The following is a 24,690-nucleotide window of genomic DNA, read 5'->3' on the forward strand; positions in this document are numbered from 1 at the left end:
GCATAACCCAATTAGTGGCAATTTACACTAAATAATTGAACAAATTGAAATAAAATTGCAATTCAAATGGTTGAACAAACTACAATCTAAAATATTCAGAAAAAATCATTCAATATTTAGGAAACTTCTATTTTTTAGGTTTCGTCCAACCATGCACCACTGTGAATTGGGTCCTGCACTTCCACGGACGGTCACCGGGCGTAAAAGCTGTACTAGAACGATGAACGATAATTACTTTTCATGCTGCGGCTTTTCACCGTCGACGTCGTTCACCAGGGGTTCCAGTTCGTGAGCGTTCGCTGCATGTGTTTGGTCAAGGAAATACCGAGGGAAGAAAAAGAGAAAGAGAAGGAAAAGAAAACAAGAAATGAAAAGTGAAATTTTCGGTTCCGGAAAGCACCACCATGAAAGGGGGGACCTAGCGAAAAACGTAGCAAAAGTCATTAAATCATATGGTATCTATACGACATAGAGAGAGGGAGTTATATAAATATACTGAAAGAGAGCAACATGTAACGTAATGCAGAGTAGTAGTTTACACGGCGTCTATGGCTGGGTTTTTCAACCTTTGAAGATTTACTAGTCATATAGCACTAATCTCGGTGGCATGTTCTAGGATTCATTTTTTTCCCGAAACATTTTGAAAGGGTTTAAAAAAGTACCTCGCAAGAGCAGAGAGGGGGCAGAGATTGGTCGCTTGCATGTTTCTAGCAGATTTTAATACTGGGTTATCATTGGGTTCGTGGTTGGAATGTGTGGTCGCTGTTATAGGTTATGCAGTTGCTCTGCATTGAGCCGAAGGACACTACTTATTATATGGGTTTAAGTTGCTTTTAATTATACCTTCTTTACTACTTACGAATCTGTACTCACTTGAATTCCTAATAATTTTGGGTCGTGTGTTTGGTATGACAATGTTGAATTTTGAGTCGAATTTGAAATACCTATAATTTTTTTATCCTTTATCTGTGGGGTCTATTTTATAAGTCGAAACGATCAAAATGACTCGACTGGAGTCACTGTCGACCGAAAAATTCGCTCGACTCAGCTCTGTCACTCGAGTTTTTCGACAGTTGTCACTCTATGTGACTGGATTACTACACTGAGAATATCGTTGCGGTTGAAAATACTATATCAGAGGGTTAAATTAAATACACAACGCCACTTGATTTGTGCAGACTAAATTCGCATTTATTTAGAATATTTTGTGCATTCAATTTTACCATGGCACCACTTATATAGTAAAAATTACTATATCATGGTTAAAAACTTGCAGCAGACCAGAATCGATCCGAGGATCTGCCGATTGTCAAGCGCGAACGCTAGCCGCTCGGCTATCGATGCGGTTGGATTGAGAGAGAACAAAACGCAAATAAAAAGTGTTCATGATAGCTCAAACGTGGTTGGAATAGTAAATTTAAAAACACGTTCATGGTTCTCATTACTGCAACGCTTGTTTCAGTGTATGGGTTTCTGCACTGTTTGGTTTTTGTCTGCGATTTTGACGTTTGCTGGCCTTGTTGTTTACTAATTTCGTGAAGGAGTAAAAGAGAGGGACAGATTATTGTGCAGAGCCCCATGGGAGTCGATGGGTGACATCTGAAATATGCATGCTTGCTTTGATCGACAATGAATACAGACGAGTCACATAAATCTGCTCGATTTACAAAATAGGCCCCTGTATTATTTTATTTCTTGTCCACAGTAAACATTTGTAAGTGGTAAAAGCTCTCGATTGAATGTACAAACATCACAACTTAAAATCAATCAATCATAAAAATAAATCTATATTAATCAGTTTCTTATGTTCAAGTGTTTCATTTTCAAAAGAAATAATAATTCATTATGTGCCAAACATTATTTATAGCATTATAGCCCCGATAAGAAAAAACAGAAGTCTGGCAAACATACACAGTACGAACGAAACCTGTAAAATTATAGCGAGTCGAATGTAACAAAAGGACTCCATCATATATGATAGATATTTATGTGCGATCTTAAAATTACATTGATGCTGATTGGAAAATGAGCTATAATTAGCTATTAAACTAGATGAATAGATAAAAAAAGTTTCAAACGGGATTGAACTCGCGACCTCTGGAGCGATATTTACTCGCCCGAGCTCTCTCGACCGTCTCACCACCTTGCGAAGAGGCTGACAAAAGTTGAACAGGTTCTGCGTAAAATGAGTGTATCACAGAATCGCTTCGACGGTTGGCGGTTTCATCGAGAAGTGAATGAAGAAGCAGTCAACAATGCGGAACATTCTTTTGGTCGTATGATTGTCGAGCGTGGCTGGGTTTGTTTTGTGGCTGATTCATGTAAATTTCTAGCGGATTTAACTGAAATACAGTTGGAAGGGCCCTGATTGGTTGACAGATGGTCATATTTGCTTCAGCTGTTGGCTAACGCTTGTAATTTTCAATTGCCTGCCACAATTTTCCGTCGATGTCCAAATTGCGTGCTACTTAATATTCACAAATTTTTGCTGTGTAGTTTAAAATGCACCACTTTTGACGTTTAAGGATTCGACATTGTTGTCATTCGACATTTTGTCCCTAACCAAGAATGTTGACATTGTTGGAAGAATACGACTTGTTGGAGTGCATCGAAATTGAGAATGCGGAGGAATTCCTGATCAAAGATGCGGACACGACAGAGGTGCAGAATGACTTCAGGAATCGAGCCCTGTGCTCAGTTTGGATGGACATTTTTTTTTGCGGTCTGTTGGGGCACCGTGGTGTAGCAACAGAAGCAAAAGGTCTTGGAGAAGAAACGAGAGAGCACGTTCTTCGAACAGTATAGTGCGCTTATTGCAGAAGGAAGAAAAAGCGGTGTAATGTTTTTAACCGATGGTTACCGGAGTGCCACAAAGACAATGACAAGATATGCGCCATCTTCGAACTCAGTGCCAAGGAGTATGTGGGAAGCTTGCCAAGAACCGTGGCCGAATTGAAGAAGAGGTCTAATTGACCGAAATGGATGACAGCGATCGAGGAGGAAATGGTTGCATTGATAAAAAATAATATGTAGACACTCACCGACCTTCCGGAAGAGAAAGAAAGAGGCCATCACATGCAAGTAGGTGTTTTGAATCAAACCAGGAGAACCGGGTTGGTCAGTAGTGCGCGGCAAATATTCATGCCCGGATTAATCCCGGAACTTTTTCAGGCATTCTTCCAGGAGTACCTCTAGTAATTCCTCCAAGATTTCTTTCAGTAATTCCTCCAGGAGGTTCTTCAGAAATTGCTCAAGAATTCCCTTAAATAATTGCTCCAGGAGTTCCTTTAGGAATTTCACCACGAGTTTCTTCAAGAATTCCTCCAGGAGTTCCTTCAAGAATTTCTCCAGGAGTTCCTTAAGCGATTCTTCCAGTACTTCCTTCAAGAATTTCTTCAAGAGTTTCTTCAGAAATTCTTCTAGAAGTACCTTCTGGAATTCCTTCAGAAATTGCTCCAGGAGTTCCTTCAGGAATTTCTCCAGGAATATTTTCGGGAATTCCTCTAGGAGTTTCTTCAGGAATTCCTCCAGGAGTTTTATCAGAAATTCCTCAAAATGTGCTTTTTTCCAGGAGAACCTTCAGTAATTTCTCCAGGAGCTACTTCAGAAATTCCTCCAGGAGCAACTTAAGGAACTCCTCCAGGAGTTCCTACAGGAGTGACTTCAGGAGTTCATCCAGGAGTTCCTTCGACAATTTCTCCAGGAGTTTCTTCAGCAATTCCTCCAAGAGTTCCTTTAGGAATTCCTCTAGAAGTTCCTTTAAAAATTTCTTCGGAAGTTCCTTCAGGGATTTCATCAAAATTTCCTTCCGGGATTCCTCCACTAGGATTTTCTTCAAGAATTCTTCCGAAAAATCCTGGGGGAATCTGTTTAGCAACTCTCATAGGACCTCTTGAAAAAATCCTTCCATTGACTCAAATAGGGATTTTTTGAGATATTTCACAAGATACTTTTCAGGGAACTTTCCCAGAAATTCCTTCAAGAAGCTATCCGGAAAATCATCCACATATTCCTTTAAGAATTTCTGTATGGTATCTTGGAGGATTTTCTGATGATATGTGTGGAGAAATCGTAACGAATCCCTGGAGAAAAATCTGGAGGAATTCCTGGTAAAAATTCTGTAAGAATCCCTGGAGTATTTTTTGGAGGAAATCCTGAAAAAATAAGTGGTAAATCCCGAGACAAATCACGGAAAACCGTGGAAAATATCATCAAAAGAAATTCTGAAAAACAAAATCCTGAGAAAATCATTTGGAATAATCCCTGGAGTAATCACTGGAAGAATTTCATTATAAATATCCTGAGGAATCCCTGAAGGAGGATATCTCTGGAGGATATTCCATAAAAGTACCACTAGAGAACCTCCTTACGAATCTCTTCAAGAATTTTTCCAGAAAACCCTGGAAAAATCCTTGAAGAAATTCTCGTAAAAACACCTGCTTGGAGGAATCTTTCTCGCCACTCTAAAGGGTTCTAAGCATTCCGCAAGTTATTTCTCAGGGAACTCCTCCAGGAATTCTTCCAAGTAAATCTCCGAGCTATCCTTTTGAGGAATTTCTCTAACGTATCTTGGAGAGTTCCTTGATGCAATCCTTGAAAAAAAAAAATCCCAACGGACTTTTTCAGGAGCACTCTTGCATTCCCGGTGGAAAATCTGGAAGAATTCCTGGAGAAATTTCAGGAAGTATCCTTGAAGGAATGAGTGGCGAATCGCTGAAAAACCCAAGAAAAATTACTGTTGGAACTCTTGACGAAATCCTTGGGAGAATTTATGAAGGAAAAAAATATTCCTTGGCATACTACTAGAAAAATCTCTAGATAAATCATTTGAAGAATTTTTGTGAATCTGTTTACTGCAAAATTCCCTGGGGTAATTCTTGGAGAACTTCAAGAAGAATATTACTAGAAGAAATCCTGGAAAAATACCGAAAAAGTCGCTTTAGACTTTTAGGGAGAAATCACTGGGAAAATCCTTGGAGGATATGCTTGCAGGCACCATAGAGGAGAAGGTATCGTAGATGAATTCATGGAGTAATTTCGGGAGGAAATCCTGAAATTTCAAAGGGAATCTGGAAGTAAACTTTGACGGTATTAATAAGCAAATCCCTGAAGAAATCACTGGAGCAATTCCTAGCGGTATCACTGAGACAATTGTGGCAGGTTTCCCTGGAGGATTTACTGAATAATATTCTGGAGGATTTTCCAAAAGATATCACATCCCTCAGAAATCCCTGAAGGGACTCCTAGAAGAATTCATTAAATAAGAATTCTTGTAACTATCTCTGGAGGAATACCCGCAGAAATCCCAGGAGGTATTTTCAAAGGAACCCAAGGTGGAATTCTCAGAGAGATCTCCAGAGGAATTCAAGAAGGAATCCCCAGAGGAATTTCCGAATTAATTCTTGTAGGAATTATACAATCCTCGTAGGAATCCTTGATGGAATTCTCGTAGGAATCATTGAAGAAATTTCCGTAGTTATCTTTGTGAAAATTCTCAAGAAATCACTTTGCGATTTTTTTTAGTTTGTCGATCAGTTTCACCTGATGTTTTTCATGGCATACATCTTAAATTTTTACAAAGATTCTTCTGAAAATGCTTTCATTTTTTTTAGAATTTATCCAATTAAAAATTACACCTTTAAAAATTTATAAATAATTCCAAGTATTCCTCCACAATTTCACCCATTACAGGCTCCAAACTTAAAATGACTGTAGAACACTCATAATTCTTTGGATTTTACTTAAAACTACTGAAAAAAAAAACATTTCGAAAACAGTTTTGTAACTACTCTCCAAGAAATTATTATAAAGTTCCCAAAATTTCTCTGGAAATTTGCTAGAGTTCCTTTCAAATCTCAGGAATCAATTATACATATGGTATCTTCAGGAATACTTCATGAAATTTCATCACGGATCACTTCGAATATTTTCCTGTCAGGAAGTATGGATTCGTTGCAACACTTTAGTTTAGTTTAGTTTAGTTAAGTGAAACAAAAAAAAAAATTGAGCTCATATAAGGGCACCTGAAAAGAAAAATAATCATATGTCTCGATGCATGAGAAATTTCTTTCCAGAAATGTAATTTCATAGGAAGCTTGCTGTTGAAAAGTATGGGCCAGTCTACTCCTTAAATACAGCAGCGTCCATATTTATTAGGCTACGCAGTTTTCGATGCTCTTACCTTATCCTTCGGTAGTTCCTTTATATCATAATATCTATAGTAGCATTCATACCAGATCCTTATTATCAATCTCAATCTGCAGGGTTACTTCAATAACAGAACTATTTGACAGTGCGTTCAATCTCGCATCATGAAAATCCGATGAGGACGGTCACAGTGTGAGCTGACCCGGCCTAGACCCCGCCAGGGCTGTTTTTCCGGTGTCCGAATCCTTCCACCCATTACTGACTGTGATTCTTACAGAATTCTGAGCGTGATTTGTATCATGAATCCTGCTAGAGTGTCTTTGAACACAAACAAGGATTCTTTTTCAGAATCTGACTAGTGTTGTCTCAGATCTTTATCCAGCTGTAGCAAACATTCGAGCTCGGTTATCAAGTTTCGAGAATTCTAGAAATAAAAGAATTAGAGATGGGCGAAATTTTTCGGAACCGTTCAAAAAATCCGATTCAATCCGATCGAGCAATCCGTGGCTCTTTTTTATGCAACTCGGTTCATTCGATCAGCAGTCACGCAACGGATCAGAAAAATAGTGACTCGGAAAAGGAATGAATCGATTCTGTTCTCCTATTGACGCCCCTTGCTTAGCGCGCCACTAGCGATGGGTGATTTCGAATCGATGTGCCCAAAGTTGCATGCAAGTCAATATCCTATGTCTGTCAACAGATAGATGAGCTACACAGTACCATTAATGAGCTGTTGGGAAGAATTTCTGGATTTATCAGTTTGTGAGACCTATCTTAAAAGTTGTGACCACAACGTTGTGGGACGTGATGAAGAGTGCGAGAGAGCGTCAGGCACTCAGCTAAACGAAGAGCGGTATAAGGCAATCTGACGTTGAATCATCTTTCTTTTTCCAGCACACGCACGCAGTAAAATCCATTACATTGGTAAATCCACGCATAGAGAAAATCCACCCTTGAGAGAAAAGGCAGCAAGCAGAATGCTTGATATCTCATATATAGCATGAAGCGGAACCTAAGAGATAGGGGACAGCTAGCTTTGATTGTGAGCTCCCAAAAGTCAAGAGAACCTTTCTGACTGTAACTAGAAAACCCGCACATTCGAAAGGCAAAGCGTGCAAAACCGACAAAATTCAAGGAAACGTAATTAAAATTTCTAGGTGTTTCTCGATAATTTCACATTTTAAAAAGTTGAATACCTAAATATAGTTGAGTGTGCCAAACTTCTATTGATTGATTATACTCTCATCCTTTTTCATAGTGAACAACAGGAAGTGATTAATTTTGACCAAAATAAGTTCATCTGACCATTGTGCACAACCCAAGAATTTAAGAAAGAAGTCAAAGAAGGCAAGAAAACATGCCAACTGTCAGTGAGCTGTCTCTTCTCTCTCAGATCGAAACGATTATGTGCAGATTTTAAGCAACAGACCATGATGCGTGTCAGTGCCGGCTATGTGCCATGACTGAGAGGGAAGATTGCTGAATGATAAAATGGAAAACACACAATACGCTTCATAATGGTGTGACACTACGCTGTAGTCAACGAGGTTGATGAAAGTGCAGATCTCAATGCATTAATGCTTACAACTCATTAGTGTATCACTTCGATTCGTACTAGCATTCGTTTTTCGAATTCACAATATTTAACTTTAAATCGAGATAGAGCTCGATTTCTAGATTTTTACAACATTCAACATTGTCATACCGTTTCACTTTACTCCAATGTGGTCCAGATCGCTAATATACTGTTCTACTAGATAACTTCACTATTTATGAATCAAATTTAGCATGTTTAAGATGGAATTAATAACTTTGTTTATATATTTCATCATGGAATGATTAATGGGTTGCTAAATAAACGTTAATTTAAAGGATGGTCAAGATCTATAGATTGATAGAAAACAAAATTCTGTTACAAAATTCCGAAATTTTAAGCAAGCATTAAAAGTGCTCAACTAGCACTGCTAAGCAATATTTGAGGTTAACTGTATTGTTTATGGATCGTTAAAGGGAGCAACTTTCGCATCGATAACTGAGAGACAGAGGTACTTCAAACAAAACGAACGACGATGATGAAGTATAAGTATATGGAATATGATCAGCTAGCTCGCTCTCTGTCTCGCGCACCTTCTCGCTCGTTTGCGGTTCGTTTTTTATGCACGGTGGGAACCGCCTGATGGTAGTGGTGGTATTGGTGGTGGTGCTGCTGGTGACTGCTGGTGACACCGGCAGCGACAGCGGCCTGCGCAGCCTTCAGTGCACCCATCGAGAGGGACTTGCGCGGTGGCTCGATCACCGAATCCTCACCGGTGGCCCCCTTGATAGCCCTGCGCACGTGGGGCCACACGAACTGCAGGCGGTACTCTGTGCTCAATTTGCTAATAGTTTTTTTGAATAGGCCACTAGACTCACCCGGCTGCATCCGGTTCGAGGGGTCGGGATGGTTCATTAGTTGGCATTCAGGGGGAAACGATCGCGTTCCAGATGGTGGATAGCAGGAGCAAGAAAAGAAAGATGAAGACATTTCGTTAGAAAGGTAATTTTATCCCGTTTTTTTTAAGTGTAATGAAAAGTTACTTTAAGTTGTTAAACCTGATTTGTTCCACAAAGTTTTACAATTTTCTTCTAAGTTATTCTGCCTGAAACCAAACTACCATCGGTGCATTTTGTTAGGATTCATTTTTTTGCTGTTCGCTAAAATAAGCTAAACTTAGATGAGAAGCGTTTTGGTTGACTCAAATTGGGGCACCCCTTGTAAGCCAGCAATCTAAACAGATTGCAAATAAGTGTATTTATGTATAAATTTTGAGAATATTTAACTTTATTTTTCTCACATTTCCCTTGAAATTCATAGGAAAACTAGTGGCATCGTTTAGAAGAAGATTTTTTTTTCTTATTTGAAGTAGCTGGAATAAACGTATAGCTTCGCCGAAGACACCAACCTTCCAGCTGTTAAGGATCTTGAGATACAGACAATTGGAGTAAATTTGTTTTTCTTTTACCCAGAAATGGGAGAGGGGTCAGTGGGTATGTCTCACCCTAAATTGTAAGATCAACTAAGCGCATTTACTTAGAAATTTATTTCAAATTAATTGATCTACTAATCTCCGAGTTGTGGCCATTTAAAATTTCAACATTCGTCTCGGGATTTTAAGGGTTAATAAGTTTCGATTTTTTGACCACTTCTCCCTACCCTTGTCACTTTTTTTGTATGAGCACTCCTAAGATGTTGTGAGACATGCCACGCTTGGCTACAGGAACCGGAAGTTCCTGTAGTTCATCCGAAATTTTTGGTTTGACTTCAACCGAAAGTTCCTGCAGAAGTTCCTGTTGAAGTTCCTGTAGGAGTTCCTCTGAGGGTTCCTGTAGAAGTTTTTCAGGAAGTTCCTGTTCGAGTTCCTTGGGAGAAGGTCTCGAAGGAGTTTCTTGGAAAGTTCAAGAAGATTGTCCACAGTTTGTCCATAATTTCTACCAAAAAATCCCTGTAGAAGTTAATTTGGAAGTTCCTGAAGGAGTTTCTCAAAAAGTAATTGCAGAATCCTGAAGTTCCTGCAGTAGTTCCTCCGAAAGTTTCTGTATGAGTACATCTGGAAGTTTCTCTTGGAGTTCCTCCGGAAGTTCTTGTAGATTTCTATGGTAGTTCCCGAAAGTGTTCTTCTGGAAATAGGAAACTCTCCTGAAGTTCTCGTACAAGTTCTTCTGGCAATCCTATGAACTCCGCAACAAATTCATCTGGAAGTTCCTCTGAGGGTTTCTTTAAAAGTATGCCACAGATTTTCTGCAATCTCTCTGCAATTTCTCTGGAATTTTCTTCAAGATTTCTTCTGAAAACTCCTCAGAAAGTTTTCCTCAAAATTTCTTAGGATTTCCTCCAGAAGTTATCTTACAAGTTCTTCCTGAAGTTGTGCTAGGAATTTGGAAGTCTGATAAGGAGTTCCTCCAGATGTTTCCTTAGGATTTCTTCGGGAAGTTTCTCAAGGAGTTCCTCCGGAAGCTCCCCTAAGAGTTCCTTTGCAAGTTATCTCAAGAGTTCCTCTAGATTTTTTCCTGAACTCCTCTCGAATACCTCCAGAAATTCATTTAGAAGTTTCTTAAGATGCTAATAAATCTTCGAGCTGTTTAGAATAAAAGAATGAATAAATGAAGAACTAAATTTAGTACTATACCATTGAATGGTACAGTACTAAATACGTTGCTCTAGATGCTCCGCAAGGATTGCCTCCAGAAGTTCCCCTAAGAGTTCCTCCGGGAGATTTCCCAGAAGTTCCTTTGGAAGTTAACCCGTGAGTTTCTTCGGCAACTTCACTAAGAGTTAGGAGTTCTACAAGGATTTCTTCAGAACTTCTACTAACCTGAAATTCCAGAGGAAGTCTGCACGAATTTCTAATGGAATTCTGGAATTAATTCAGATGGAAATTTATGGTGGATTTTGCAAAGAAGTACACCTAAAAATTTCCATCAGGTCGTCTCCTTTCTAGAAAAATCTAAATTCCTGTATTAATTTTGAAAAAAATTCCTCGAAGATCTTTTGAAGTTATTCTTTAAAAAAAAATCTTTAAGTTGTGTACTGATGAACTTCTGACGTTATCCCTTGAAATGCCCTAAAATGGTAAATAGAAAAAAATATTTAGAGGAAACACTGAAGGAATTCCCAGGAAAGTTTCTAGACAATTTTTAAGAAATAAATCCCAAAAGATTCACTTCAGAAATCATTGGAAGATTTTCTTATAAAATCCCCGAGGGAAGTTTTGAAAAAAAAAAAGAAATCTATATAACGCTTAAGTTCTTGTAGGAAGTCCAGAAACAATTTCTATAGGAACCTTCCTGCAAAAATGTGGAACGTTCAGCAGAATTTCTCCAAGATGAATTTCCAAACAAATTCTTAGAAAAACATATAACAGAAATCCTTCCATAGGAACTTCTGAATTAACTTTCGAAGGAACTTCTGGGAAAGCTTGCAAGCATTTTGAGGAACTCCTAGCAGAACTTCCGGAAAATACTACTCAGAGAACTTCCACAGGAAATCCTAAACAAGCTTCCTAAGAAATTTCTGGAGAAAATTCTAGTGGAACTTTTGCAAGAACTACCATCAGAATTTTAGGGGAACTTCTGAAGACACTCCAATAAAAGTTCCCAAAGGAATTTCAGGAGAAACTACCAAAACTATCATAAAAACTCCTAGTGAAACTTTCGGAGCTACTCCTGGGAAACTTGAGGATGAACCTCAAGATGAACTTCCAGAGAAATGCATAAACTTGCGGACGAACTATCCAAAAATATCCGCTTCCAGAGAAACTCCTAGGGGAATTTTCAGAGGAATTAGTTGCAAAACTCAGAGGAATTTTCGAAGAAACTTCTACAGGAACTTTCGAATGTTTTTCTAAGGGAACTCCTAGAGGAGCATCTGGAGGAACTTTCGAAGTGATTCTTAGAGGAGCTTTCGGAACGATTCCAGAATGGACTTCAAGAGGAACTACTAGTGGAGTTTCCGAAGTAACTCCTTGTGGAACTACTGGAAACATATTAAGGGGAAATTCTAGAGGAACTAGCGGAGAATTTCCTTACAGAACTTCCGGAGTGACTCCTATGGAACTCTAAGAATAACTTTCGGAAGAACTCCTTGACGAACTTCCAAAAGACATCCTAAAGAAACTTCCAGGAGAACTCCAGAACTGGAGAATCTTCGAGAGGATTTCGTACAGGAATTTTTAGAGGAACTTCTGGAAGAAATCCTAATGGAACTTCCAGAAGAACTAAAAAAAAACTTCTCGAAGAACTCCTAGTGAAACGTGTGGAAAAACTTTCATGAAAACTTCTACAGGAGCTTCTGGAGCAACTCCTAGAGAAGCTTACAGTCGATCTTTCGGCAGAACTCCTGATGGAATTTTAGGTGCAAATCTTGGTAGAACGTCTGGAGAAACTCCTATTGAAATTTCTGGAGAAACTCTTAGTGGAACTTTCGGCGTAACTCTTGGGAAAACTTGTGAAGGAACTTCTACAGCAACTTTCGAAGAAACTCTTAAAAAACTTGACGAGGGAAATTTAGGGGAACTTGTGGAGGAAATTCTAGTGAAACTCCAGAAGTGAAGAATTATCTGCAGGAACTCCAGAAGTGGAGAAACTTCTAAAGGAATTCCCAGCAGAACTTAAATAGGAATAAACTTCTAAGAAAACTTCTAGTGGATATTCCTGGAAGCAGTCCTAACGAAATTTCCAGAATATCTCATGGAGTAAAAATTAACTCCTTGGTGAACTTTCGGAGGAACTCCTGGGTAGCTCCCGGAAGTCGATTTTTTGAAGGTACTTCTGGAGTCATCTCTAGAGGAGTTCCATAGGAACTTCCGGAAGAACTCCTAGAAGAGCTTCCGGAGATATACCTAGAGAAACTTTGAAAGGAACTTCCAGCGGAAAACCTTGAGAAACTTCCGGAAGAACTTATAAGGGATTCTACCCCATTACCCCGAATCCCATTACCCCGAATGCCATTAACCCGAACGCCATTACCCCGAATTCCAAAACCCCGAAAGACCCATCACCCCGAATGACATTACCCCGAATTCCAAAATCGTGGGAAAATGTCATCAATATCATCATGTCCAGATAATTGTGAATTCGGGGAAATAGCATTCGGGGTGATGGAATTCGGGGTAATGGTACATTCGGGGTAATGGAATTCGGGGTGATGGGATTCGGGGAAATGGCATTCGGGGTAATGGGGTAGAATCCTTATAAGGGTTTTGCTGGAAAAACTCCCAGAAGAATTTCTGGAAGATTTCAGAAGAAGTTTCGAGATAAACTTTACAGCAACTTACAGAATAGTTTTCTATGTGAAATCCAACGAGAACTTTCCTAAGATCAACTAGTGAAACTTCCAGAAGACATCCGGGGATCTTTAGGAAAAAAATCTGGAGGATCTTCTAGAGGATCTATCAGAAGATTTTTTTTGCTAATCTGCTATAGGAACGTCCAGAGTAACTTCTGTAATACTTTCTGAAGGAACTCCTACTGGAACTTCCTGAGGAACTTCTACAAGAACTTTCAGAAAAAAACCCTTCAAGAACTTCCGGAACTCCTACTTTTATACTTTTATAGGAGCTTCCGGAGAAACTCCTACAGGAACTTCCGAAAGAACTCCTACAGAAACTTCTGGAGGAACTCCTATATGAACTTCCGGTGGAACTCCTACAGGAAATTCCGGAGGAACTCCTACAGGAACTTGCGTAGAAACTTCTAGAGGAACTCCTACAGGAACTTCTAGAGGAACTCTTACAGGAACTTCCGGCGGAACTCCGACAGGAACTTCCAAAGGAACTCCTACAGAAACTTGCGGAGAAACTTTCAGAATTCCTACAGGAAACTCCTACAGAATCCGGAAGGATTCCTACAGAAACTTTTGGAGGAACTCCTAAAAGAACTTCCGGCGGAACTCAATTAGGAACTTCCAAAGGGACTCCTACAGGAACTTCCGTAGGAACTTCTACAGAAACTTCCAGAGGAAATCCAACAAGAACTTGCGGAGGAACTTCCGGAACTCCTACAGAATCCGGAGGAACTCCTACAGAAACTTTCGAAGGAACGCCTACATGATTTTTCGAAGGAACTTCCAAAGGAAGTCCCACAAGAATTCCTATAGAAACTTCCGGAGGACTCCCGGAGAAACTTCTACAGGAACTTCCAGAAGAACTCCTACAGGAACTTCCAGAGGAACTCCTACAGAAACTTCCGTGAGAACTCCTACAGGAACTTCCGTAAGAACTCCTATACGAACTTCCGGAGGAACTCATACAGGATTTTCCGGATTACCTCCTACAGGAACTTCCGGAGGTACTCCTACAGGAAGTTCCGGAGAAACTCCTCTAGGAATTTCTGGACGAAAGAACTCCTACAGAAACATCCAGAACAACTCCTACAAAACTTCCAGAAAATATTTCTAGAGAAACTTCCGAAAAAAATCTAAGACGACTTTCTAGAGGAACATTCAACCTAGACGGATTTCCGAAAGGACTTCCTAAAGAACTCCTACAGAAACTTCCAAATGAACTATTGGAGCTTCAGGAGGAAATTTTGGAGGATCTTACGAAAGAAAATCTAAAGGAACTTACCGAAAAACTCCTAGGGGAACTTCCAGGAGAAATCGTTGGGAAACTTCCGGAAGAACTTCAAGAGGACTTGCTGGAAGAAGTCTTAGAGGAAGTTTTGGAATAAATTCTGCAACAGCAACAGAAGAACTCTCTAGATGAAATCTTAAAGAAACATTCGGAAGGTTTCTCTGGCTGGAACTTCCGGAAGAAATCCTAGGAGCTTTCGAAACAACTTTTACTGGAACATATGAAGTAATTTCTAGAGGAACTCCTAGGGGATTTTTCGGATAAACTGTAACAGGAACGTCCAGAGGAACTCTCGCAATAACTTACGGAAAAACTCCGACAGGAATCTTCGAAAGAATTTCAGACAAACGTCTACAGGAGCTTTTGGTAGAATGTCCGAAACTTGTGGAAGATTTTGTGGACTATTATTATTCACTTCATATGGAAGCTGAATCTTTTCTCTGTATGATGCTATCAAGTTTCTCATGTCTCAAGGGTTTCATGTGTTTATGATCATATCAAGTGAGCTTTTTGCAAACTTTTTTGCTTGCTGGCTTATGAGGGGTCCACCAATTTGAGTTGACCAAAACACTTCTTAGCTAATTCTAGCAAAATTTAGTGAACAGTGACTACGAATTTAAGGTGATTATAATTATATGTTTCTCAAGTCTTGTGCCCTTGAAAGTTTGAGGTATGGCTTCGTTCTATAATCACCTTAAATAATAACGATAGGCGTCGATAGTTGCAGAGAGAATTACTCTTATATTAGTAAGGGCTGTAGCAATTGTGCAACTTTGTAATTATCAATTTTTGGAAAACCAATTTATTACAATAATTTGAAATCTATTCTCCATGATGAATGATGTTCAACTGTTATGAGTGATGCTGTAGCAAACCCATTTTGAATTCCTTAATTATAAGAATTATAAGAAATTCATTGGAAAACTACTGCTTTTGAAAATTATAAATTGTTCATATTTTATGTATTTTTTTGTTACTTATACATAAAGCCAATACGAAACTATCTTTATTTCAACATCATTCATACGTCCAACTTTGAATTGCAATTGAATGACATATGGTTTAACGACTGAAACATTGCATCCTGCTTGAAGAAAATCAAATATAATTAAAAAAACACAATCAAACCAAAATTAGTTCATTTAACTGAAATAAAACATAGCAGAAGAAAACCGCCAAACAAAAGCATCAAAACCAAAATCAGGGAGAATACAAAGGCGAATTGTTCAAACAACATCGAAAGCAATATCCAAGAGTTGTAAAACTGACAGTCAGCGTGTTAAATCGCACTCTCGCATCAACGAAATCAAAAGTGTGCACTCTCACACAAGCTGGTGGTGTTACTTTACATTTGTTACACTGAAAATGTGTATCGGCAACAATTCAGTTGCACCGGTGTGTATTTGTGTGAGTGTAATGTGCGATCATCTCGAAAATCGGTATTCTAGTGTTCGTGTGTGTACTCCTCTCAAAGCGACTCTCGCAAACACCCAACAACGCTCATTCGCACACACAAAATTCATCGACTGCGAAACGCCAGCAGTGGAACAATGTCCACGGACCGGAGGAAGACGAAGACGAAGACGAACGGGGACGACGACCGGGGCGTCGGTGATTGGCCTACCTGTTCCTGCGCTCTGCCTTCGACCGAGACCGGCTCGTGTGCTACTCCGTTCGAGATGCCGCCGGTGCCGGTTCCGGTCGGTAGCCGTCCGTTGGCAACCGCTGGTGGTCCTTCCGATTTACTGCGACGGGAAGGGGTTCCGCGTTCTTCAGACTGTAATTAAAATGAATACATTTTGCTTGCTTGGGTATTTTTTTTCTATTGTTTTGTTTTTTGAGTGGTCTAGCTTGTTTTTGAGATGGGCTTTGAAAATATGTTTTATAAGGAATCATGTTTACATATGTTTTTGTTTGAAAAACAGATAAGTAGTTTTACTGTATTTCTATGTAAAAATAAAAATAGCATGACATGATAAATGGAGCAAAGTAAGCGAATGATATCATGAAATGATAACTGTGCGTGTGTTGTGAAGAGTATTTTGATGATTTGTATTCTATATCAGTACTCTGACTTCCATAGCCTAGTGGTTAAGTTCGAGATTTCAAAGCAAAGTCATATTGAAGGTGTTCGATTCCCGTTCGATCCAGACTCTTTTCAAAATGTTATTTTCTTTAGCCAATTGCATACTCGAGCAGAACGAGTAACTATGGAATACCAATATAAGGTATTCCATACCAGATAACTTCCAATACTTATAGGGGAAGACGGGGTAATACCGCCCGCCTAAGCCATTTAATTCATATGTCAAAATCAAGGATCAATAAATCATTTTTCGACGCAGCATGTTGTTTTTTAAAGCCTTAATTTAAAAAATTTCTTCCGAGATCCTTAGGTGAGCATCTGTTAAATTTATATCAAATACAATATCGACGAGCAAAAACTTTCTTCTTGATATTTGTTATGGAAAATGGCATGAAAATATCACCCTACATGCTTCGGAATGATAAAAATCTTGTGTTTATGCAAAGTGCTTGATGAACTTTCAAGAAAACCGCCAATTTCATGCCAAACTGAAGGTGGTCCGTCTTACCCCGTCTTCCCCTAACCAGAATGAGGTATAACAGAGCCTTGTATAAGAGGTGCAATACGTCAAATAATATCTCGTACTAACAAAGATTGACTGGACTTTGATGATGAAAATTGGATTTCGGCTTTCAGTCACGAATTAAGCGTTGATTTTTTTTTTGGCAATGATTTAAAATAATCAACGCTCATGTTAAGAATAGATAAAATAATGAATCACCCTATTGTACAACAGTTCAATACTATTGCAATATATCTCTCTTATCACCTATCCGTCTGATAGTGTGAGCGAAACCAATCAATAGGAGCTCTTTTGTATTCCCATCTGGTCCTGAGCGTATTGTATAACTAGTATAGAATAGTCAGTCTAATAAAACCCGTCAAACGAAGAACAGTGTTTCTCATCGCTAATCAAACCCTAATTTTCCAAATCCGATACCGAGCCAATCTAGTTCACATTTCGTACATATGAAAGTGGTCCTTCGAACCGGATCGATTGGCCTCGGTATATTCGTAGTTTTCGGTTCGCGTCAGTGCTTAGTGCTTGTCGTGAAATAAGCAGACCGTGAGTGTCACGCGTTTCGGTGTCACGGTAGAAGAAGTTTTGTGTCGCTGTTTCGGCGAACGTTATCGGTGGTGATCTTACGGTGCCGTCCAAGCGCCGTGGACGCTAAGCGTGCGTGTAAGCGGAGCGTGTAGTGAATAGTGTCGAATACGAACGTTCTTGATACAAACGGAACGCAAAAAGAACGATAATCGTGCAAAAGTGATAACCGCTTCGATCGGAAAACAGAAGAGTGAAAGTGCACCAGCAACCAAGTGAGTGTGACGCCAACACGTGGTTTGAGTCGACCGCGTGCTCAACAGATAGCGTGGCTTGGGTCCGCACAATAGCACAATAGGATCGTAGATAATAGCCGTAGCAACAAAGGCCGAACCCCGCCGGCCGGTCGCCGCACCTTCCGCCGATTGAAGAGGTAAGCGAGTAGAAGCATGCGACTAACCATTTTCGCAATTTGTATGCCATCGAATTGAATTGAACGATTTAGAGCATTTTAACGAGATTTGAGTGCAGTGGTTGATGATTTGCGATCCATATTAACACGAGGTGGTGGTTAAATATTTCTCGTGAGCAAATAAAGCTGTTGGTGTTTTGAGAACTACATATTTCGAAAGCTATCTGCGACACATATTGCGATATTTCTGCACAATTTGGAACGCTTTCTTTTGTTCCTTTGAAGTGGAACAATGGCTCCTGACTTGCGAGCATTGACAAAGCAAGAACGTTTTTGCTTCGATACGTTGAACAACGTGGCTAAATTTATTGATGGCTATGATGAAGCGCGGGATAGGGGTCGGATCGCGGGTTGGATGGATCGTTTGGAGGGAATTTTCGAAAACTTTTTGAAGATTCGTCTTGAAATAGACTTGCTGCAGGATGAAGATTCACCTACGGCGGAAGAGGAAGATAAGATCAGTCGAGCCTCACGTGATCAATTCGAAAAGATCTACGTGCATGTGAAGGGTTTCCTCGTCAATGCGGAACGAAATGCGAAAGCGATACCATCCACCAGTGCGGGCGAAGGTTTCAGTGGTTCGATTCCCAATCGCACGAACCAAATGGCTCGGATTAAGCTTCCTGAAGTCAAGCTTCCGTCTTTCGATGGCTCAGTCACGGAGTGGCTGACCTTTAGAGACACGTTCAAGAGTCTCATTGATTCTAATCCGAATCTTTCTGACGTGGACAAATTTTCCTATCTTGTCGCATCACTGACAAAGGAAGCTAAGCGGGTGGTCGAATCTATCGACATCACAGATGCCAACTATGCTGTCGCTTGGCAGTCTTTGACAAAGCGTTTCGATAACAAAAAGTTAGTGGTGAAAACATACTTAGATTCGCTTCTTTCCGTGGAACCTGTGAAGCGGGAATGTTATGAATCCCTCTCTCGTCTTATCGACGACTTCGAACGTAACCTCCAGATGATTGAGAAGATGAATATCGACACCAAGGGTTGGAGTGTCTTACTTGCTCACATCGTGTGTTCTCGACTCGACACAGCAACGCTGAAACAATGGGAGAATCATCACAAATCGACAGACGTTCCCAAATATGAGCAGCTGATTGATTTTCTTCGTTCCCATTGCATGGTGCTTCAGTCAATCGCGCCTGGGAAACCGCGCGCCTCTGATCCTCCCCGATCTGATCCAACTAGAGTGCAAAAGTTCAAGGTCAGCAGCGTGCACTCCATAGTCAGTTCTTCCTCGAAACCATGCTGTTTTTGTAGCCAGTCTGCCCACTCTCCGTTTAAGTGCGATGCGTTCCGCAAGCTTTCCGTGTCTGAACGATACGATTTGGTGAAGAAAAAGTCTCTCTGCATAAATTGCCTGTCCGCTGATCATCAAGTGCGAAACTGTTCATCTGGTGCTTGCCGGGTCTGTAGTCAAAAGCATCACACAATGCTCCACCAACAAGCTCCGAATCGCAATCCTCCCCAACCACAGGTTTCCAAACCGAATCCAAGCCAACCCACCACAAATCAGACTCAATCTCAGATCGCTCCAACTATATCTTCAAACGCAAATCAGACTTCCTCGCAATCAATCCTCGCTGCCGATCCTACGCCTTCCACAAGTTCACTCAGCCATTGCTCTACCTCCTTGGTTGCCAACGTCCGCCGAATCCCATCAACTGTGTTGCTGCAGACGGCGCTCGTGAAGGTCATCGATTCTGCGAAGAACATCATCTGGGCTAGAGCTTTGCTTGATCCTGCATCGCAGCTGAACATCATCTCCGAAAGTTTGGCTCAACGATTGCAGGTGCAGAAGGTCAAGGAAAATCACAGCGTCGGTGGTATTGGACAATCCTCTATCACTTCCACCCATTTCATCGTGGTCCACATCCAGTCTCATTGTTGCAGTTACCGTACACCATTGAAGTTTCACGTGTTAAAGGCTGTCACACGGGAACTTCCTTCGAACAACATTGACGTTGCTGATTGGAATTGGCCTACGAGCATTATACTGGCTGATCCCAAATTCCACCAACCCGCACCTGTAGACATGATTATTGGAGTGGATGCTTACTATGATTTGCTTCTCGATGGACTCATCCGTCTTGGCCCCGGCAGACCGGTGCTGCAAAATACCTTGCTCGGTTGGGTTGTTTCCGGTAGGGTCGGAAAAAGTCGACCCGATCCAGAAAGTGTTAGCGTCGTCCACGTTTGCAGTACGCTGAGTCTCGATGAACAGCTCTCCAGATTTTGGGAACTGGAATCTTGTCAGTCCTCCAGCACCATGTCGGTAGAAGAATCGACTTGCGAGGCTCACTTCGTAGCTACCACCACGAGAACTGACTCCGGTCGGTTCGTAGTCGAACTTCCAAAGAAATTGTCCGTCCTATCGCTGATGGGAGATTCGTATGAAATTGCAAAACGCCGCTTCCTCTCCGTTGAACGCCGTTTGCAAGCAAAACCCCAACTGAAGGCTGCTTACTCCGCTTTCATCGAGGAGTACCAATCGTTAGGGCATATGAAGGAAGTAATAGATGTCAGTCAACCCACACCATATCGTCCATATTATTTGCCACATCATTGCATAGAGCGTCCCGATAGCGTCACCACCAAACTTCGCGTGGTTTTCGACGCGTCCTGCGTCACGGACACCAGCATTTCTTTGAACAACGCCCTAATGGTGGGTCCAGTGGTGCAAGGCGACCTATTCTCGCTGATTCTGCGATGGCGAACTCATCGGTACGTTCTTATTGCGGACATTGAAAAAATGTATCGCCAGATCCAGATACATCCCTCGGATCAATGTCTTCAACGAATTCTTCGGAGAGAAGATCCGTCAGAGCCAATCCGCATTTTTGAGCTCTCGACGGTGACTTATGGCACCTCCTCGGCGCCATACCTAGCCACCCGATGTCTGCAAGAACTGTCCAAACTGGGTCGCCCTTCCTACCCCCTTGCTGCGGAAGTCGTTGGAGAAGACTTCTATATGGACGATCTTATGACTGGAAGCAACGACATCGAATCTGGCAAGCAGTTATGTACACAACTTCAGCAGCTGCTGGACTCTGCTGGGTTTCCGCTACGCAAATGGTCGTCCAACTCCCCGGAGATGCTTTCCCATATTCCCGAAACACTGCGAAATGAACGGACCGTTTTGGGACTCGATCCCGGTGCTTCTATCAAAACGCTTGGTTTGAAATGGGAACCAGCATCCGATAGTTTTGGTTTCCACGGTCCAAAATGGAAACAGGACATCTGTGTATCCAAGCGGCAGGTTGTTTCGGATTCTTCAAGTCTGTTTGATCCTCTAGGCTTCATAGGACCGGTGATAGTAGTTGCCAAAATGTTCGTACAGGAACTCTGGCGAAGCAAACGTTCCTGGGACGAGCCTCTTGAAGACGAAATCCAACAAAACTGGCTGCAGTTTCGATGCGAACTTGCAGTTATCGAGACGATCAACGTTCCTCGTTGGGTTGTTCCAAGCATCGATCCGACTGTCATCGAATTACACGGTTTTTGTGATGCCTCCGAGAAGGCATATGGGACCTGCATCTACATCCGTGCCGTGTCCCCCAGCGGAGAAATATCCGTTCGCTTATTAACCTCTAAATCGAAGCTAGCACCTCTCGGAAACAGCAAAAAGCAAAAAAAGATCTGTCTGCCTCGGCTGGAACTTTCTTCAGCGTTATTACTCAGCCACCTGTTTCAGAAGGTCCAAGAAGCACTGAAACTCCAAATGAAGTGCTTTTTCTGGACCGATTCGATGATAGTACTCCAGTGGATCTCATCAACTCCATCTCGCTGGAAAACCTTTGTGGCGAATAGGGTGTCAGAAATACAACATCTGACGGAATGTGGGCTTTGGGCGCACGTGCCCGGAGTTGAAAATCCGGCGGACATCATCTCCCGCGGAATGCTGCCGGCGGAACTCAAGGATTGTGCTGCGTGGTGGAATGGTCCACCGTGGCTCAGTCAACCGAACAGATTCTGGCCTCCCCTAGTCCGCCCTACATTGGAAGACTTCGCTGTAGACGAATTAGAGGAAAAGGTTGTAGCACTACCGATCCAAGCCCAGACGCCCAACCCCATCTTTAGTCTGCGTTCGTCGAATACTGGATTAGTTTCTCTGACGGCGTATATTTTGAGGTTTTCCCACAACTGCAAACATCGGAGTCCATCAAATCGGCGAACCGGTTTTCTCCTGGCCGCCGAGTATAAGGAAGCTCTCAGTGTTCTAGTTCGTGTATCCCAGCAAGAGTCGTTGAAGGAAGATATTCAAGCCATAGCCGCTAATGGAGAGGTTAAACCTAACTCGAAATTAAAAACCCTTGCACCGATCTTGGAGGATGGAATCCTGAAGGTCGGGGGTCGTCTACGCAACGCACCAGTCTCTGAAACACGCAAACACCCAATGATCTTGTCTTCACACCACTCTTTCACGAAGGTGGTAGTTGTCTACTATCATCAGAAGCTTCTTCACGCTGGCCCGCAACTAATGATCGCCAACTTGCGGGAACGGTTTTGGCCACTAAGAGTACGCAACTTGGCGCGTAAGGTGGTGCAAGATTGCATTAGATGCTACCGCTGCAAACCCACGGTCCAGGAGCAACTAATGGGGGATCTCCCCACCGAACGGGTGACTCCCACCTACCCGTTTCTTGCGGACCATTATTCTACCGCCATTATGGTCGTAAGTCCCCTCCGGTAAAATGCTACGTCGCCATTTTCGTGTGTCTAGTCACCAAGGCGGTACATATCGAATTGGTGGCGGATCTAACAACGGACGCCTTCATCTCGGCCCTGAAACGGTTCATTGCCCGACGCTCCAAACCAGCCGTTATCGAATGTGACAACGCGAAAAACTTTCAAGGCGCATCCCGCGCGTTAGCCGAGCTTTTAACACAATTCAAATCGCAGCAGCATCAACATTCCGTCAGTTCCTTTTGTGTGGCAGAAGGAATTGATTTCAAGTTTATACCGCCCCGCTCGCCAAACTTCGGAGGCCTCTGGGAGGCCGCCGTTAAGTCGTTTAAGAAGCACCTGAAAACGACCATCGGAACCGCCGTTCTCTTCAAGGACGATCTTGAAACCCTGCTCGTCCAGATTGAGAGTTGCCTGAATTCCAGGTCACTCACGCAACTGTCCACTGATCCCGAGGACCTAGAGGTACTTACACCGGGCCATTTTTTGGTCCACCGACCTTTGGCTGCTACCGCCGAACCTTCGTATGAACAAGTGCCCCAGAACCGACTTAGTCGCTATCAGTCGACGCAAGAATTTGTTCGACGAATTTGGAAGCGCTGGAGTACGGATTATTTGTCCGGCCTGCACCCGCGCACCAAATGGACCCGCCTGCGCGACAATATTGCTGTTGGAACCCTAGTACTCCTGAAGGATGAAAAATTACCACCCCTCCGGTGGTGCCTCGGTCGTGTGACACGACTCTACCATGGTGACGACGGGAACGTCCGCGTCGTCTCAGTGAAGACAGAGGACGGAGAATTCAACCGTGCAATAAGCAAGGTCTGCGTTCTTCCTGTACAACAGTCAGCAACCGCTGAAGATGATGAAGTTCTCGCCAACATGTAACGTTGCTCAATCCCAACAGCGTTTAGGCGCTTATTTGTCTGTACCGTCCGTTTGTTGAACGTAAACTAATGCTTTCTGTCGTTTCATGCTGCGCAACTGTGCCCCTTTGTCGAGATTCACCGCTCGGCTGTGTGGTCATCCGATCACACTGGACGTTGTTGTCGAATCCAGACTACGACATCGATGAACTGGCCCCACATTCCATAGTCAACCGTGTGAACCCTCACCAGGACCACAGAACGGAATCCCTCATCACTTCCGGTGCAGCAAATAAGGTTCGAAGGTTCAACGAAGTCGAAGATCAACATCAATTGATCGACCAATCAGAAAATCAAACCCAGTGAACTAGTATTAATTAGCAGATTTGAGCGCCTCGTTAAAATTTGAATTTGTAGTAGTTAAAAATTATTGAAAACCATACACTTTTCAACGGAGGCCGGCTATGTTAAGAATAGATAAAATAATGAATCACCCTATTGTACAACAGTTCAATACTATTGCAATATATCTCTCTTATCACCTATCCGTCTGATAGTGTGAGCGAAACCAATCAATAGGAGCTCTTTTGTATTCCCATCTGGTCCTGAGCGTATTGTATAACTAGTATAGAATAGTCAGTCTAATAAAACCCGTCAAACGAAGAACAGTGTTTCTCATCGCTAATCAAACCCTAATTTTCCAAATCCGATACCGAGCCAATCTAGTTCACATTTCGTACAGCTCAATTCGTGACTGAAAGCCGAAATCCAATTTTCAATATCTCGTACATATTCTACGAACACCAAACTGATAATTAGATCAGATACTGTAATACCTAAATAATACATGACGGATTTCCATATGAAAGTGAAATTCTTGAACGGTAGTTCAATACTCAAGCAGTTCTCATTAACTTTCGAATACCTCAATGAGATATATTCAATTGTTTGATCAATATATCCAATACCATAATACAGTTAACTCTCCCTTACTCGATATTCCGTATCTCGATATCGAGTTAGAGAACCATAGTAAAAGTTGGTTTTCATGGCTAACTCGATGGTCCCTTGAAACGCAGTTGCACTGCTTTTGTGTTCTGTAACTCGATACTTCCCTAACTCGATGGTCCCTTCAATATCGAGTAAGGGAGAGATGACTGTAATACCGAATTGAGAAATACCATAGTTAGGTATTAGTGTGATACCAATAAATAGTGTACAAAAAGGTAATTGTTCTTCCTCGGGTATTTTTACCATGCCGATATATAAAT

The 24,690-nt window shown here is 41.7% G+C and overlaps 1 protein-coding gene across 10 annotated transcripts in view; it reads right to left on the reverse strand.

Moving 5' to 3' along the window:
* The window catches only part of LOC5564690 (rhoGEF domain-containing protein gxcI), a 179,198-nt gene that overhangs the window by 47,245 nt on the left and 107,263 nt on the right, over nt 1–24,690 (reverse strand). For 7 of the 10 annotated variants that reach the window (XM_021837312.1, XM_021837311.1, XM_021837316.1 and 4 more), the window contains 3 exons: nt 15,880–16,032; nt 8,275–8,563; nt 236–299 (listed from right to left, as the gene is read on the reverse strand). In XM_021837312.1, the coding sequence (XP_021693004.1) occupies nt 236–299; nt 8,275–8,563; nt 15,880–16,032 (506 nt within the window). The remainder of the gene's footprint in view (nt 1–235; nt 300–8,274; nt 8,564–15,879; nt 16,033–24,690) is intronic. The other 3 variants (XM_021837314.1, XM_021837315.1, XM_021837313.1) reach the window with 3 other exon arrangements.

This window comes from Aedes aegypti, chromosome 1 (genome assembly GCF_002204515.2).
Source record: "Aedes aegypti strain LVP_AGWG chromosome 1, AaegL5.0 Primary Assembly, whole genome shotgun sequence".
Classification (NCBI taxonomy): domain Eukaryota; kingdom Metazoa; phylum Arthropoda; class Insecta; order Diptera; family Culicidae; genus Aedes; species Aedes aegypti.